Here is a 15162-nt window from a genome sequence, read left to right on the forward strand (position 1 = left end):
CCGACAGTTACGTTTCCTTTGCAATTCAAGGAAACACATCCAAACTCTTTTTGCTGAGCTCTCCCCTCCTTCCTGGGTGCTTCAGGAGGTCTCTAGGTCATGATGTGAAGGAATACCATGTTTGGTCTCTTTCTCCATCCATATTGGTTCATGGGAAGCCCTGCACGTTCTTTGCTTTGACAAGAGTTGGGTCCATCCCAGCATAGACTCTTGTTCTGCCATCAAAACAGCTAGCCAGCCAGTCCCTCTTACTTTAGATTTTCCACATATAGGCCTGACATCACTGTACTGTGTCTCCAAGCTCTCCTATTGAAGATATTGCAGCCACTTTCCCTAGGCTTGAGGTGAGGGAAGAATACTCCACGTGGGGCACATTATATACAATGGTAACATTTCAAAAATCCTCTTCAAATCTACAACTCATTGCTTGGTTTCTACAGTCCATTTTAGAAGCTGGAGGCAGTCACCACTGGTTTGCAAAACGAATTCTTATGTATCTCCTTTGCAAGTTCTGTTTTAGTGGTCTAGCATCTCACTTTGGAATGAGGGAAGAGTCAGCACTGGGCAGAAACTGAGACAGAGTCCCACTGTGACATTCTGTTACATTGTGATGACAGTAATTGTTATTTGGGATAATCAGTATATAGAATGGACAGCACTTATTCTTTCAGTATTCCTGGTGTTACCTCTACTTAGCACTAATTAGTATTGTATACCATTAGAAATTATGAATAACCAAGGACAAGTTGTGGTTCACCACATGTATTAAGCTTTAAGTTTACTAGGAGTAAAACAACTGTCACAAAATGATCATGCTTGAATTCCAGCCTAAGAAGAAAAGCTTGTGCTACTTGAGATGAAGAGTAAATTCTCTGATGGAATTTCTACCTTTTTGCATCGATGACAAGATAATAGGTACGAAAATCACAAATTCACTCAATTTGTTGTTTCCACTGCGTGGTGTCAACTTAGACAAATGAATATTTCACTAAGTATCCAACTTTCTAGCAGAGTTTATTGGTTTGTTTAGTGTTCAGTAGGTGAACAGATTTTTTCAGTAAACCTTTTGTGAGATTAAGCCCTTTAGAATTCAGAGATTCTAGTTAGTAAGGAAAGGAACTTCCATAAAGATGGAGGGTTTGTGGGTTAGTAGGCTAGTGGTTGATTGATTGATTGGATATAAGATACTAATGACATACTCAACTCTACTAAAAATTAGTGTTTTTAGCTTATATATGGATTAAAATTTTGCTCAACATTCCTATTTAAAAGATCTACCATTGTCTTCAACTTTTTAAAAATTTATTTATTTATTGGCTGTGTTGGGTCTTCGTTGCTGTGCATGGGCTTTCTCTAGTTGCAGAGAGCAGGGGCTACTCTTTGTTGCGGTGTGCATGCTTCTCATTGTGGTGGCTTCTATTGTTGCAGAGCACGGGCTCTAGGCACATGGGCTTCAGTAGTTGTGGCTCACAGGCTCTAGAGCGCAGGCTCAGTAGTTGGTGGCACACGGGCTTAGTTGCTCCACGGCATGTGGGATCTTCCTAGACAAGGGGTCGAACCTGTGTGCCCTGCACTGGCAGGCGGATCCTAACCACTGCGCCACCAGGGACGTACGTCCCTCACCTTCAACTTTTAAACATATGTGATTCATATACTCTCCAGATGGAAATTTCTTTAAAGCAGTTGTCCTCATTTCTTTTCTTATAGATCCCTAACATTAAAAAATTTTGAAAAGGGACCCACAATGTGTGTTTACTTACTTATAATATATGTGTTACTATCCTAATAGATTATGCCCGTAACAAAACATAAAGAAAAATAAATAAAAATTCTAAAGTCTAGACTAAGACTCAAATATTTAAAAAATAAATTTGTAAATATACAGAAAATGTGCTGACTAAAGAAGTTTCTAGAATCAATACTCATTTTCTTCCTTCTACTGGAACCCTAGTAAAAAGCTTACAAAACTGTGTCCATGATCTAGGTAGTAACAGAAAGCAATTTGATAACTTTAGAGACATCGCGGTGAGGTAGGAAATTTGTTTTTATGTATGTATTTTGGTTTTATGTTTGGTTCTGATAACATTAATTAGTGATAATATTAAGCAACACTTGGAATATACAAGTACTGATATTGTTGAGAAGTGAATCCTTTGCCTGATATTCATGCATTTTTCTGGATCAACTGGATTCTTCTTCTGGGGATCTGTAAATGGGTTTAATATGTCTGGCCTGGAGTGGAGGCATGGCAGCTTAATCTTTCCCAATTCACATTTAGGGCGGCTTTGAGAATATTTTTTCTTCCGGAATAAGGTTCAAACAACATAAAATTACAGAAGATAAACTCTCTTGACTCTCTTACAATAACACATTAATATTCCATGGCTTAAGGAGTCCTCCAATATTATTTTAAAAGGGGAAGGAAGAAAAGCTTTCCTGGAAAACCCCACTCCCTAGGATTCAAGAAATTTGGGAAATATCACTATAGGTGTTGAACTGACATCCCTCAAAAATAGGAAAAACAAACCTTGAGCTAATTTTCAGGCCTTTTTTATTCCATAGAGTTCAAGTTCAGACTCCTGGTTATTTTGGAGCCCACAAAAACTGAGTCGCCAAACTTCGGCACTTAAGAGATTCAGTACCTTCCCCCACTTTCAGCCCCTACAGGGTTTTGTTGTATCTACTCCCCTCTAAAAGCTCACAGGACTACATGCTTCATTTAAGAGAATGTCATAGATTTTAGAATTGTGGTGGTGTGGTTGAATCTCAGAGAAAAATAATTGGAAATGAAAATTTTGTAGGGAACTGATTTTTCTCCCCCCTTTCCATGAAAGGAAGTAGGAAAATAATGGTGAAAGAGGAGGACCAGCAACACCTTTAGCAACTTCGAAAAAGCTCCAACTTCCAGCTCTTACTGCCCAAACAGAAGACAGATTGGGAGAGGTGAAAGGTCTCAAATTTGTCCTTACAAACTTCAAGAAGTTTCTAAGTTGGAGATGGGGTTAGGGTTAGGTTTAGGGTTAAGGTTAATGTTCTGCTTTTGGGATTATGTTGTGAGATGCTCTTTTTACTTCTCCAGTGACAGATTTGAGTTTAAAGATAGAAAGAAGACACCAACATCCTGCTTGAATCTTCCCTTCTAGTCCAGATCTTTCTTGTCCGGACCTTTCATTTTCAAATTTATATAGTGACGGAAACCTTATTTCAAATTCTTTTCCTTAGACCACAAGTGATCAGAAGAATACCTCTTTGTGACTCTAGTCTCCACATGGCAGCTGCTGACAATGTTGCCCTCACTCCTGTTGCTGTGGGATCACACCTCCAATAAATCAATAAATGTTAGCAGATAAGCTTTTTTTTAAAAAAAAAAATGCAGACCGTTCTGGCTTTGCACAGCAGTGGGGGACTGTAAATAACTGTTGAATCTGAAACGGTGCAAAGCAACCTTAATAATCAATGGAAAAAAATCACAATTGTTCTGTGACCTAACCTTTTTTGTCAAAACATTAAGATCTCTTATTGTCAGTTATAAATGCTTAAGGAAATGAAAAAAATAGTTAAAACTGATACATATTTAGTATGCTGTGATTTAAACCATTAGAAACATCAAGAATTATAGTTTTCTTTCTTTGTAAAAACTCTACAGTAGTTTGAATAGTGTATGCTGTCTTCTTATCACATAAGTTATGAAACAGAGCAAGCATCTTTTTTATGCTTTGCTGAATTGTCGTACTTCTTTCTAAGTTTGGATCAACTTCCAACATGTTATCCCTTGCACTCTCAATGTTGTAAAATTTCTCTGAGAATTCCTTTAACGTGAAGTGTTTTGCTGCTGTCACTTCCGCTGCAACATCTTCATACTTTTGGTCATAACCACTGTACTCGTTTATGTTGATAAGCTTGTCTTCACTAAGTTCCTCTAGCTACATAGCTAGAAAGTCTCAAACAGTAGCAGGGTCAACAATCCCGCAGTCAGCTATTTCTTCTATAAATACATTTGCACCTGATTCAAATTTAACTGCCAGTGTTATAATTTGTTTCTTTCTCTACTGCATTTTCATCTCTGTCAGACAATCCCCGCTTTTGACTATCCATTTTTATAAAATGTCGCATGGGCTTATCATCACTGGGAGAAAAGAAGGTAGAACAACTCTCCTCTTTGCTGTCTGTATGTGAACTGAGTAACAGCAGCACAGTGAGCAATCAGCAGCAGACTTTGAGAGAAGTGATGGGATTGGTCACTGATCATGAAGTGCATCTGTTATTTACATAGTGATTTGTGGACCAAAGAGCCAGCAATGAAATTTTTACTTTATGCAGCTACTCACAATTAATATACCATGGCAACTGAAATTTGAACTGTGTACTTGGGTGGCTGGTGTTATTTAACTAAACTGTGGTAATTGAAATTCCTGCATATTGGGACCATGCAAAGGAAGGACTGTCAGTACCGCAGATGCTTTCCCATCATAGGACGCTTTTCACGTACTACTCCTTCTGTCCAGGACACTCTCCCCTCAGCTCTCAAGTCTGGCTTTTTCTCATCCTTAGGCTGGGGGTGTAAATGCCACCTCCTGTGAAATTCCTTCCCTGATTGTACTAAGTAGTCTCCACTTTGCCTTCATTTTGCCCATAACACCTATCACAGTTTTTAATATATATTTGTGTCTGTTTATTGCTTACTTTTTAAATTCTTTTTAAAAAATTTGTTTGTTTTCTTTTTATTTTTTTTGGCTGCATCGGGTCTTAGTTGCGGCATGAGGGATCTTTCCTTGCGGTGCGTGGGCTCTTCATTGTGGCGTGTGGGCTTCTCTCTAGTTGTGGCATGCGGGTTTTCTCTCTCTAGTTGTGGCATGAAGGCTCCAGGGTGCGTGGGTTCTGTAGTTGTAGTGCACGGGTTCCAGAGCGCACGAGCTCAGTAGTTGTGGCACACAGGCTAGTTGCCCCGCAGCATGTGGGATCTTAGTTCCCTGACCAGGGATGGAACCTGCGTCCCCTGCATTGCAAGGAGGATTCTTTACCACTGGACCACCAGGGAAGTCCTCTACTGCTTACTTTTAATCTTCCCATTAGATTATATGATCCATGATGTCAGGGATCCTGCCTGTTTTATTCATTAGTATATCCCAGTGCTTATTGCAAGGCCTGGGATATAGTAGGCATTCAACAAATATCTCTTAAGTAAATGGATGAATGAATGAGGTGGAAGTAAATCAACTTGTATAAGAAATTTAACAGGTTTCTGGGAATAAATTTAGAGAGATTTACCATGATGGATTTTCAATGCCCTGACTAAAGTCTGATGACAAAAAAGATACCAAGAGCCCCCCAAACAGAATTACTGTTGAGGCAAGAGCAAGTGGGGCTGTGGCCTGGGCTGAACCCAAGACCTAAGAGTCATGGAGAAGACTTGATTGTGGTTTAGAATGTTGCTAAAACTGAAATCCTTTAGGGTTCAACCACTCCAGTAATGTATTTGCACTACTGGGAACAGTGGTTGGACACATGCATGTGAAACAAATGCATTATAACCTTGGATCCTATGAATAGCAGCCTGAGTCGAATTCAGAAACCTAGAAAACTGGAGAGAGGACCTGGTGGGATAAGTTTTTGCCCATAGTACCACGAGGGCCAAATCTGAAGTACATTTCTAATGAACTATACCAATATTTTGCTTACCTCTCTCCATGAACCCCTTTTGGACAGAGTAAGTCCCCCGGGTTCTTGGAGACAGAGTAGAGAGTTAGATCCTGTACATCTCTCATACTAGCCTGTGAGGGTTTGAAAATTTTTTAAAAACTGTATCTCACCTGGTGAAGGGGGTCATACTGTTTATACCATTGAAAAATCATTAGAGCAGCCACCACCTTTCTCAGTTCTATCCAGGAGGTGGGGCAGGAAATGTTGGCTTGGGAAAAAGAGTTGTTTTTCATAGATATCAAGAGCTAACCAGGAAAATTTATCACTGGAAGGAAAGCAAACACAATGGTTCCAGTTTAAATTCCTATCCTGTTTACTGTCTCCTCATAGACCTTCCCTTGACTCCAAAATGGAGCTGCCACACCTCTTTCCTATGCTACTTGAAAATTAGAGAAAAGTAGAAAACCTCAACAGTTGTACCATGTTGAAATGCCTCCTCCACAGGCCCATTTTTTTCCTGCCTGTGTCAAGCATTTCTTGCTTTCTGGTGATAAACCCACACTCAAGTTAGCCAGGTAAAACCGCTGGCCTAATTGGCTCTTAAGTTCTCATAGAGACCCGATGCTTCAGTTGGAAGCAGCCTACTTAGGTTCACAAGCATCCGAACCAAGGCCAGAATCACTATTTTAGTGTTCCCATAAAATGCTTGGTCTCTTTGTACTCAAGCGTGTCGCCTTGGTAAACCAGACCTAAACCACATTATCATTCTTCAGCCAACATATTGGATACCGTATTGGAGAAAACAATGCAAACCACGTACAGATTTTCCGTCAAAACTGTCATGGCGGTCAGAGCTATTGAAAAAGGCAAGACTTGTTCATTACATTAACTTTATCCCTTAAAAAAAATAATTACAGAGATTTCTCAGTCCCAAATCACTGAATGCTAAGAAGTTAGGCCAAGGTAATAGTAGACCCTTGTGTTAGTTTTACCCAAATATCTTCCTAGCTGGAAAATGGAAGAGTATTCTCTATTGGCAGAATGAAACCTTTCATTGCTAGAGTCTGCATTTTCCAACTCTAGTAAATTGTTTGGAGTAGTGGGGGAAACCTGGATGTGTTCCCTTGTATAATTGTATTTTCTTGGAAGAGAAAGTGCTTAATTCAAGTAAAATGCGGTCAGTCAGAAACTAACTTTGCCAGAATAGGAAAAAATTCAGCGTTAAATGATATTTTCATCCCCATGGAGAATTTGAGATAAAGACTTTAGCTTCTGGAGGATAAGAGAGGGCCAGTGGGCTTTATGGCAGAGATTTTGGTGTTTCTTTAACATTGCAGACTGATACAGAAGGCATATTTTCTTGGTGTTTTTTTTTCTTCTTTACTGAGATATTTTGGCTATATCTTTTAAAAAGTGGGGGGATATTGAGCAAGGGTAGATTGGCCAATTTGATCAATTTGGAAGGATCAAAGTCATCAAAGCAGTGGAATGAAAAGAGAGGTGGTTTTAAATATTCAAATTTGAGTCCTAGTTCAACTATGACCTTGGGAAGATCATTTTCCATTTTTGGCCTTAATTCCTCAACTGAAAAAGTAAGAACGTGAACTACAAATGAGTGATTCTTCATGTCTTTGTCTTCCACAACACTCATGAAGTTCATATATGCAAGATTTCCCACAGGCCATCCTGGCGCCATCTGAATTCTCAGTGGCCTCACTTTAATTTCACCTCTTTCTTTCCATCTCAGAAAGGTATATTGCAACGCAGACCAGGGAGAGTGACGCTCTTTTCACAAAACCCTTGAATATGATCCTATTGATTTGGAAAATAAAAGCACAAATCATTTCTAAATTTCCCTGTATTAACAATAATAATAATTTATTAATAAGAATATACTTGCAGCCTTTCTCACTGTTGCCACATGCTCATATATGGTATAAATTACTATTGATAACTGGGTGACTAGATGGTTTCTAAGATACCTTAGGTTGTCAGTATTCTAAAATTGTGAAACTTTGCCCTCATCTGGAAATTGAAGAGTGGGATGAGGATTACCTTCGTGCAGACCTACTCTTTAAAGGGCTGGAAACGTGAAACTGTTGAAAATCTGTGGCCGCCTCTGCTTCTTTTATCTTAGTTAAATTACTAAATTACTAAAAATAACAAACTAGAAATAAAACCCCAATTCTGCTGTTGACCGAGGGAAACATCATGACCCCATTCCATTCCTGGTCTCATGCCTTGTATAGTTTTCTGAAGTCAAGAAGTATGTTTTTTAAAAGACATTCATTTTCAGTTATGATGGAAAATGTGAATAATCAAAGAGGACTGTTTTCTCTCCTCTAACAAGAGCATGGATGGCCTGTGATCGCTTTGTCTGTGTGTCCATGTGCGTATAGATGGGCATGTGTGTGGGATGAAGGGAACTTAATGAGTTCTGTAAGCCCTTAGAGAGGTCTGGAATGAAATACCTGAAAACCAGTCACCTCCAGCTCCGATCCATAACCTCCACAGAATTGGGTGGCTTAGCTCAATATTCTCTGAAGAAATTTCTATTTGTGAGATGAAATTGAACTGCACTTACAAATTGGTCTTCTCTGATAAAGAAAGATATTTTTTTAGTGGTTTCTTTAAAAGCTATAAGTGGTTTCCTTAATAGGCAACAAATCATAGGACACTGTCTATTATCCAAACACAGCCAGGCTCTAGAGCCTTGTTTGTGAGATGAAAAGCCTATGGATTGGGTGTTTGCAGCAGTCTTGGTGTCTGATCCTATTGATCTTGTAAAAAAAGAAATAATTGACTAAAAATGATTGATCCGGGAGCCTGCATAGATGGATTCAGCCTCACTTGAGCGGTTATTTTATCATGTCCATGTGATACGGCTGCTCACTTCAAAACTGTGCGGTCCCTATTTTGTGGCATTGCCAAACCCTAACCACATATTTCCTACTACTCTCTAGTGCTAAACTCACATGGTATATAACAAGGGCCCTCCGCCTTTCCCAAGAGAGACGGGGGTTGGGGGTCGTGGAGGGGTGGGGGGTGGTGAAGAACCCGACTCTCTGTAGAAAGCTGAAAATCGAAGTAGCAGAGATGACAAGGAGATTTTCTCTGTTGTTAAGGGGTCATCAAAGACTGTAGGTCTTATTGGAGATCAGCAATTCTGAATTCATCTAGCCGGAAGCTAGGGTGGCTAATGAAAAGAGTAGGAAAGAAAGATACTCATGTCACCGGAAAATGACACCATTTTAGTGTTATGCCATTTTTCAACAGAAACTCATGCTTTGTAGTTGCTAATGACATGGGTGATTCGAGGCTTTCATATTTTCAAGTAGCAGGTATGGACTTGGGCTGATTTAGCCATGCTTTTGCCTCAGCCCCCATTCACTGTGAGAGATGGCTAGCCAGGATTTTCAGAATCATAGTCTGGCTACTGGATAGAGAAAATAGAATCTTAGTAAATACCAAAAAATGCCTAAATATTTGGAAGAGGTTTTACTTGTAAAAATTTAACCTGTAACAATGGTTAAAAAAAAAACAACAAAAAAAAGTCATCACTGTGATTTTCAAAGAAGAGTGTAAGTTTAAGCTCCAAGCTTTGGTTATTCACTCAGTTGATTATTTCCAGCTCAGTGAGGAGTCTTTGTCTACGGCTATGAAATAAAATTTCATCACACTTTTATCTGATGTAACTCAGTGGGATGGAATGATAAAATAATAAACATTTGCCTGTCGCTTTATAGTTTTCACACACATTATCTCACTGATAATCGCTAGACTGTCTGTGACTTCATGTGTCTGGAATGAAAAAACTTATTTACCTTATTTACCACTGTACCTCCAACACCTTACTTAGGGCATGGCACAAAGTAGGTGCTCAATAAGTATTTATTGAATAAATGATTGAACCACCCTATGATGTAGGCAGAACAGGTATTACTCTTTCTTCCATTTTATAAATGAAGCAACATCACAGAAAAGTTTAGTGACTTGCTCAAGGTTATATAGCCAGCGAGTGGTAGTAGCCTTGAACCCAGTTCTTTAGACTCTAAACCTGAGCTTTCCTCCAGATTCTTGGTTTATTGGACTAACTCTGGCACTAATTAGTAAACCCCATAATCTCTCTGGGCCTCATTCACCTTATCTGTAAAATAAAAGAAGGCATTATTCTGTGGCTCTGAGGTCCAAACTTTACAATATCATTTACAATGTCATCCTGGCTTCTGAGTGGTCCGGAGCAGGCAGGTGGCCCAAAGAAGGGAGGCCCAGGGCCATAGTCACAGGGCCACTTCCTAACAGTGGGAGAAAATGTCAGACTAGAAGCTTCTAATGTTAGGAGTCATCGAGGTCATTTTGAAGTTGGCTTAGGTTGTCAGGAGGCACTGGGGTTGGGGAAGGGGACTTCCCTGGTAGTGCAGTGGTTAAGACTCCATGCTCCCAGTGCAGGGGGCCCGGGTTCAATCCCTGGTCAGGGAACTAGATCCCACACGCATGCCACAACTAAGAGTTCACATGCCACAACTAAAGGAGCCCACGTGCTGCAACTAAGGAACCCACATGATGCAACTAAGGAGCCAATGAGGTGCAACTAACTAAATAAATAAATACCCAGCACAACCAAATAAATAAATAAATATTTTTGAAAAAAGAGGCACTGGGAAAATTCTATCTGATTATTAATAGGCAACTGCTCTAGAAGCTTTCTGGTAACAATGTCTGCATTTGATGGCCTTGTTTCCCCAATTAACCCATCACCCCTGTCCCCTTCCCCAGGGACACACTCCATACCATCCTGGACCGCATGCGTGGCCAATGGGCTGTGAGGAGGATGCAGCTTTTATAATGAATTCATTGGAGACAGCCTCCTTTCATGTGCTAACAAAAATTTCAGAAATAGATTTTAAATTTGGATTTTCTTTTACAAATATCATTATCCTCATCACATACAAGGCTCCTTGGCAGCAGCTTTGTAAATATTTATCTAGTTGTTCTTTTGGGGTCTATTTTTTAAAGAATGAATCGATCCCCATGCCTTAGAATGATATATTGTTTTCAGGCAAACCCAAATACAAGCTGAAGGCCCCATGGAAATTAGTTCCTCTCATTTCCTTCAGCCAGTTGCTCCTTTAGAACGTACACAAATGGAAGATGTCAAGAACATTTAGTCTGTTATACCTGCCATAGTTAGTCCCCTCACCCAACGTCCACCTCCCAGTGCCCCGTGAAATCTGATTACAGAGGACTCAGAAATGAAAGCTCAGCTGGAATTAAGAGACAGCTGTCTCCAATAAGGGTAGAACGTGGCACTATACCCTGCAGAAAGAGGCCTTAGAAGGCTGCACTCCTGTGCAGAATAGAATTTCATTTATCACCATGGTTCCTAAGTCAGACTCAAATCTCTGGCTGTCACTTACCGAAAATTTCGAACAGCGAAATTGTGACCGTTTCTAAGAGCAGCATAGTTCAACAGGATCCTCAAATTAAACAGCATCTTCTTTTGATAGTGAAAAGGATGACTCTGTGCTCTTAAAAACACCACACCAAGGTAGCCAGTGGGGTCCACCTGAAAGCTAAGAATGCTTTCGATTACAGTGAGAGAGCAAAGGTAGTATCACCGTTAAACTGCCTTATCAAATTCTCCTGGTTAGAGATACTGCAGGGCAGGGTCCAGGAGCATTTGAACTTTAAGCCAAGCTCCACCACTGTTTTTTTTTTTTTTCTTTTTTTTGGGGGGGAGGGGAGAAGGAATCCTGACTCTGGGTGCTCAGACTCCTCATTTTTCATACTATATTTGTGCTGTCACATACTTGTACAAAATCAATTGAGAAGTACTCATTGAGCATATAATATATGCAAGACATTGCAGTGCTGGCTGCTGTTAAGTTACATAGAAATAACTCCTTCAAGAAATGCAAATTGGCAGTGCAAAACCCCAGATGTAGATGTGACATCCCTGAGTATTTCCAGTGATATCACTTTCCTCCAAGTCCCAATCTTTCCACAAAAACAAATAGAGAGGTGTACCCTGGAAGGTTTTTTTTTTGGTTTTGTTTGTTGTTGTTGTTGGCAAAAAGCTGGAGTGGGGTTGGAGATGGAGTAAAAAGATCTGAGTCCTGGAGCTCCCATTGTGCCTTACATGTAGTAGGTCTTCAATAAATAAAGAGTTGCCTATTAATTCCAGCAGAAACCCATAATATGCAGAAGCGGGGAGATACCAAATGTTCCTCCCCTGGCAGCCTCTCCGGATCACTAAGGGGCCATCCAAAGCTTCACACTCATTCTATCCATCCAGTTATAGATTGGATATTTTCAAAATCTATTCTTTGTTGGATACTGGGTTAGGCTGGAATTTCAGGGAAGGAAGATGATCTCACCTTTACAGCGTTTACAGTTCAATAAGCGTCATAGATTTGTAAATAAATATCCATAATACAAGCCCATAGGGGAGGTCCAGATAAAGTGCTGCCACATCACAGGGAAGGGAGAGAACTCTAGCTGGGGAGGGTGGGAAACAGGGGAAGAGGGCAAGGTAAGCACTTTCTAGATGTTTGTGGAATGCAAAAAACCAACCAGTGTCATTTAAAAACCAACTATGGGGGACTTCCCTGGTGGCGCAGTGGTAAAGAATCTGCCTGCCAATGCAGGGGACATACTTTTGATCCCTGGTCCGGGAAGATCCCACATGCCGCGGAGCAACTAAGCCTGTGCACCACAACTACTGAGCCTGCGCACCCTAGAGCCCATACACTGCAATGAAGAGTATCCCCTGCTCTCTGCAGCTAGAGAAAGCCCTGTGAGCAGCAACGAAGACCCAAAACTAAATAAAATTTTAAAAAAACAAACAACTATGGCCACTTCAGGGGCAGGGGTGGTCGTGATGTCATAGTTAATATCAGCAGGGAAATTTATTGACACGATTCCCTTCTACTCACAGAGAATGAGGTGGGATAAAGAGAGGGAAAGACTGCAATTTCCAAATCTCTGCCAAATCTGTTCTGGAAAGGCTGTACCAGGCAGACTGTTTGCAGAGGTGCGGGGGTGAGAAGGCAGAGAACGAATGCTCCACGTGGGAGAAGAGATGGCAGCTTTGTTTGAAAAAAATCACCTTAAAGCATTGTTGAAGAGGCAAAGCGGGCCAGTTGTTGGATAGGTTTTAGAGAGCAAATTTGCTCTACCTAATACAGGGAAGGAAACTGGATGTTTGCAGGGAGACTAGAAGAGAAGAGGGTAAACTGCATTCAGCTGCATGCTAATATAAAGCCCACACCTTCAGTCAAGTGTGCTACCCACACAAACAACTCATCTGAACAACACTCGGGGAAAAATCAAGAAGTGTCTGCTGTGCTGTGGGAGAGAACGTGGGCAGCACTGCTAAGATGCCAAAGCGACTCATAAACCTTCATCATTCTATAGAGATGAGAGCTCAGTCCCCCAGAAGGGACTAAGAAAAACTTACCGCCCCCTCTAACCCCCAGAGAGATTGGAAGAGAGGCGCTGTGCCACAAGTGGGATGTGCTTAAAGGTAATTTCACTGAATCTCAAAAGACCAGCTATCTCAATGGACATCTGGCTCACAGGTGGAAAAACACCATACAGGGTTTGCCATTAGTCTTCGGAATTCGTCCAGGTGCTCTCATGAACCCACCCCATGACTCCTCTAATTCCACTTCCACTGCCTGCTTTGGCTCCCGACCTAGTTCCCTTTGTTCACCTAGCCGTTCATTCACTCATTTTTCTCTGCCACCAACAAGAGGCTGGGGCTCTGTGCTGGGCGGGCTCTGAGGGATAGAGTGATAACCAGGACTGATGGGTCCTTTCCCACATGGAGTTCACTATTTGCAATGACTCCAGAGCACAACTTCTTTCTCTGGCCCCTGACCCCATGCATCCTAACCAAGAGGGGAGGGCTTGTTCCCTGCTCCCTTGCTTTAGGCCCTATGGGACCTCCAGCTTGGCGTGTCCCTCATCCAGCTTCCGTCATTGGGGGTTGAGGATTAGATGGGGTTCCTGAAGAAAGTGGCATTGAGCCTTGATGAATTGGGAAGAATTAGGGAATTGTCAAAACTGGAGGGGGCTACAAACGATATTAAAGCAAAGGATGGAAGCTGTGAGTAGACCCGGAGGAAGGAACACATAGGGTGTGTGAGGCAACAACATTTGGAGGGGTGGATCCACTCTATCATCGACCATGTAAATGAGGCCCTGTCACCACCAAGCCCACTACGAAAAACACAAAACCGTGAGTGTCCATGTCCTGTCTGTATCCCCTTGGCATTCGATCTTCCCCTACATACCTGCCACTTTTTTTTTTAATTTCCTGACATAACACTTTATTCACAATGAAGGAAAGAGAATAAATCTACAATTGGAGAACAATATCTTTCTGTTTACTTTTTATCCCATAAATAATTATTATATTTTATTACATTTACATACAGTAAGTGATTATTATTATGGTGTGATTTCAGGTATAAAATCCTTCCTGCCCCCAAAAGCTTTTCTTCTTCTACCTAAAATTTTCATCCATCGTATCATTGCTTGGGATTAAGCATTATTTCACATGAAATTTATTATGTAAAATACATAAAATAGCAACTGGCTAGGATCCACAGTAATATTGGCATAGAAATAAGTTTAACAGATCATTTGTCAGTGTTTCCTAGGAGAGAAATCATGGTGAGAGGGTAATGACTTCCGTTGTTGGGGGAGCATGCCAACCACTTCTTAATGCCCGTGCCCACAGCTGTCTGGCTGAGGGTAAATCCCTCACACTCCTCACTACTGTGTGGGCAACCATGAGGCATGTTTTACACGCTCCTCCAAAGGACCCCAGTGGGAATAAGCCCCGATTGCCCACAGTAGTAACCTGCCTACCAATTCACCCTCTATTAGCTGCCTTCCCCTCACTGTCTCACCTCCCTCACACCCCTACCAGTGCTTCCTGGGATCATCTCCCAAATAAATCACTTGAACCCAAATCCCTTTCTCAATGTCTGCTTCTATGGGAACCCGATCTTTGCCCAGGTCTAACTTCTCAACAATTTTCTAGTGTTCTGCTTCTTATCCGTTTCCCCCAGGCCCTCCCATCCCTGATTTGGGCTTTCCATGTCAACATCTTTGTATCCTATACCGTATTGAACACTCACTCTCAGATTTGGTCCTGGTTACCCTGCAACTGATGGTGTGCTGGTAAATATTTAATAACCAGCTCTTCAAAAAAAGAAAAGAGCTGGGACTTCCCTGGTGGTGCAGTGGATAGGACTCCACGCTCCCAGTACAGGGGGCCTGGGTTCGTTCCCTGGTCAGGGAACTAGATCCCACATGCATGCCGCAACTAAGAGTTCACACGCCACAACTAAGGAGTCCGTGAGCCACAACTAAGGAGCCCACCTGCCGCAACAAAGACCTGGTGCAACCAAATAAATAAATCTTTTAAAAAAAAGAAAAGAAAAAAGCTCTTATTTGTGGCATTGACCAATTTGTGTGGTATAAATGCTCCCACCTTGGACAGCTTCAAGC

General features: G+C 41.2%; 1 protein-coding gene across 1 annotated transcript in view; it reads right to left on the reverse strand.

Annotated features, from left to right (window-relative positions):
* Positions 1 to 11297, reverse strand: part of OTC (ornithine transcarbamylase) — a 68406-nt gene extending 57109 nt beyond the window's left edge. Inside the window, exon 1 of the mRNA XM_057717706.1 lies at positions 11058 to 11297. Within this exon, the coding sequence (XP_057573689.1) occupies positions 11058 to 11134 (77 nt within the window). The 5' untranslated portion in view covers positions 11135 to 11297. The remainder of the gene's footprint in view (positions 1 to 11057) is intronic.
* Between the last annotated feature and the right edge of the window lie 3865 nt (positions 11298 to 15162).

Source organism: Hippopotamus amphibius, chromosome X (assembly GCF_030028045.1).
Source record: "Hippopotamus amphibius kiboko isolate mHipAmp2 chromosome X, mHipAmp2.hap2, whole genome shotgun sequence".
Lineage (NCBI taxonomy): Eukaryota > Metazoa > Chordata > Mammalia > Artiodactyla > Hippopotamidae > Hippopotamus > Hippopotamus amphibius.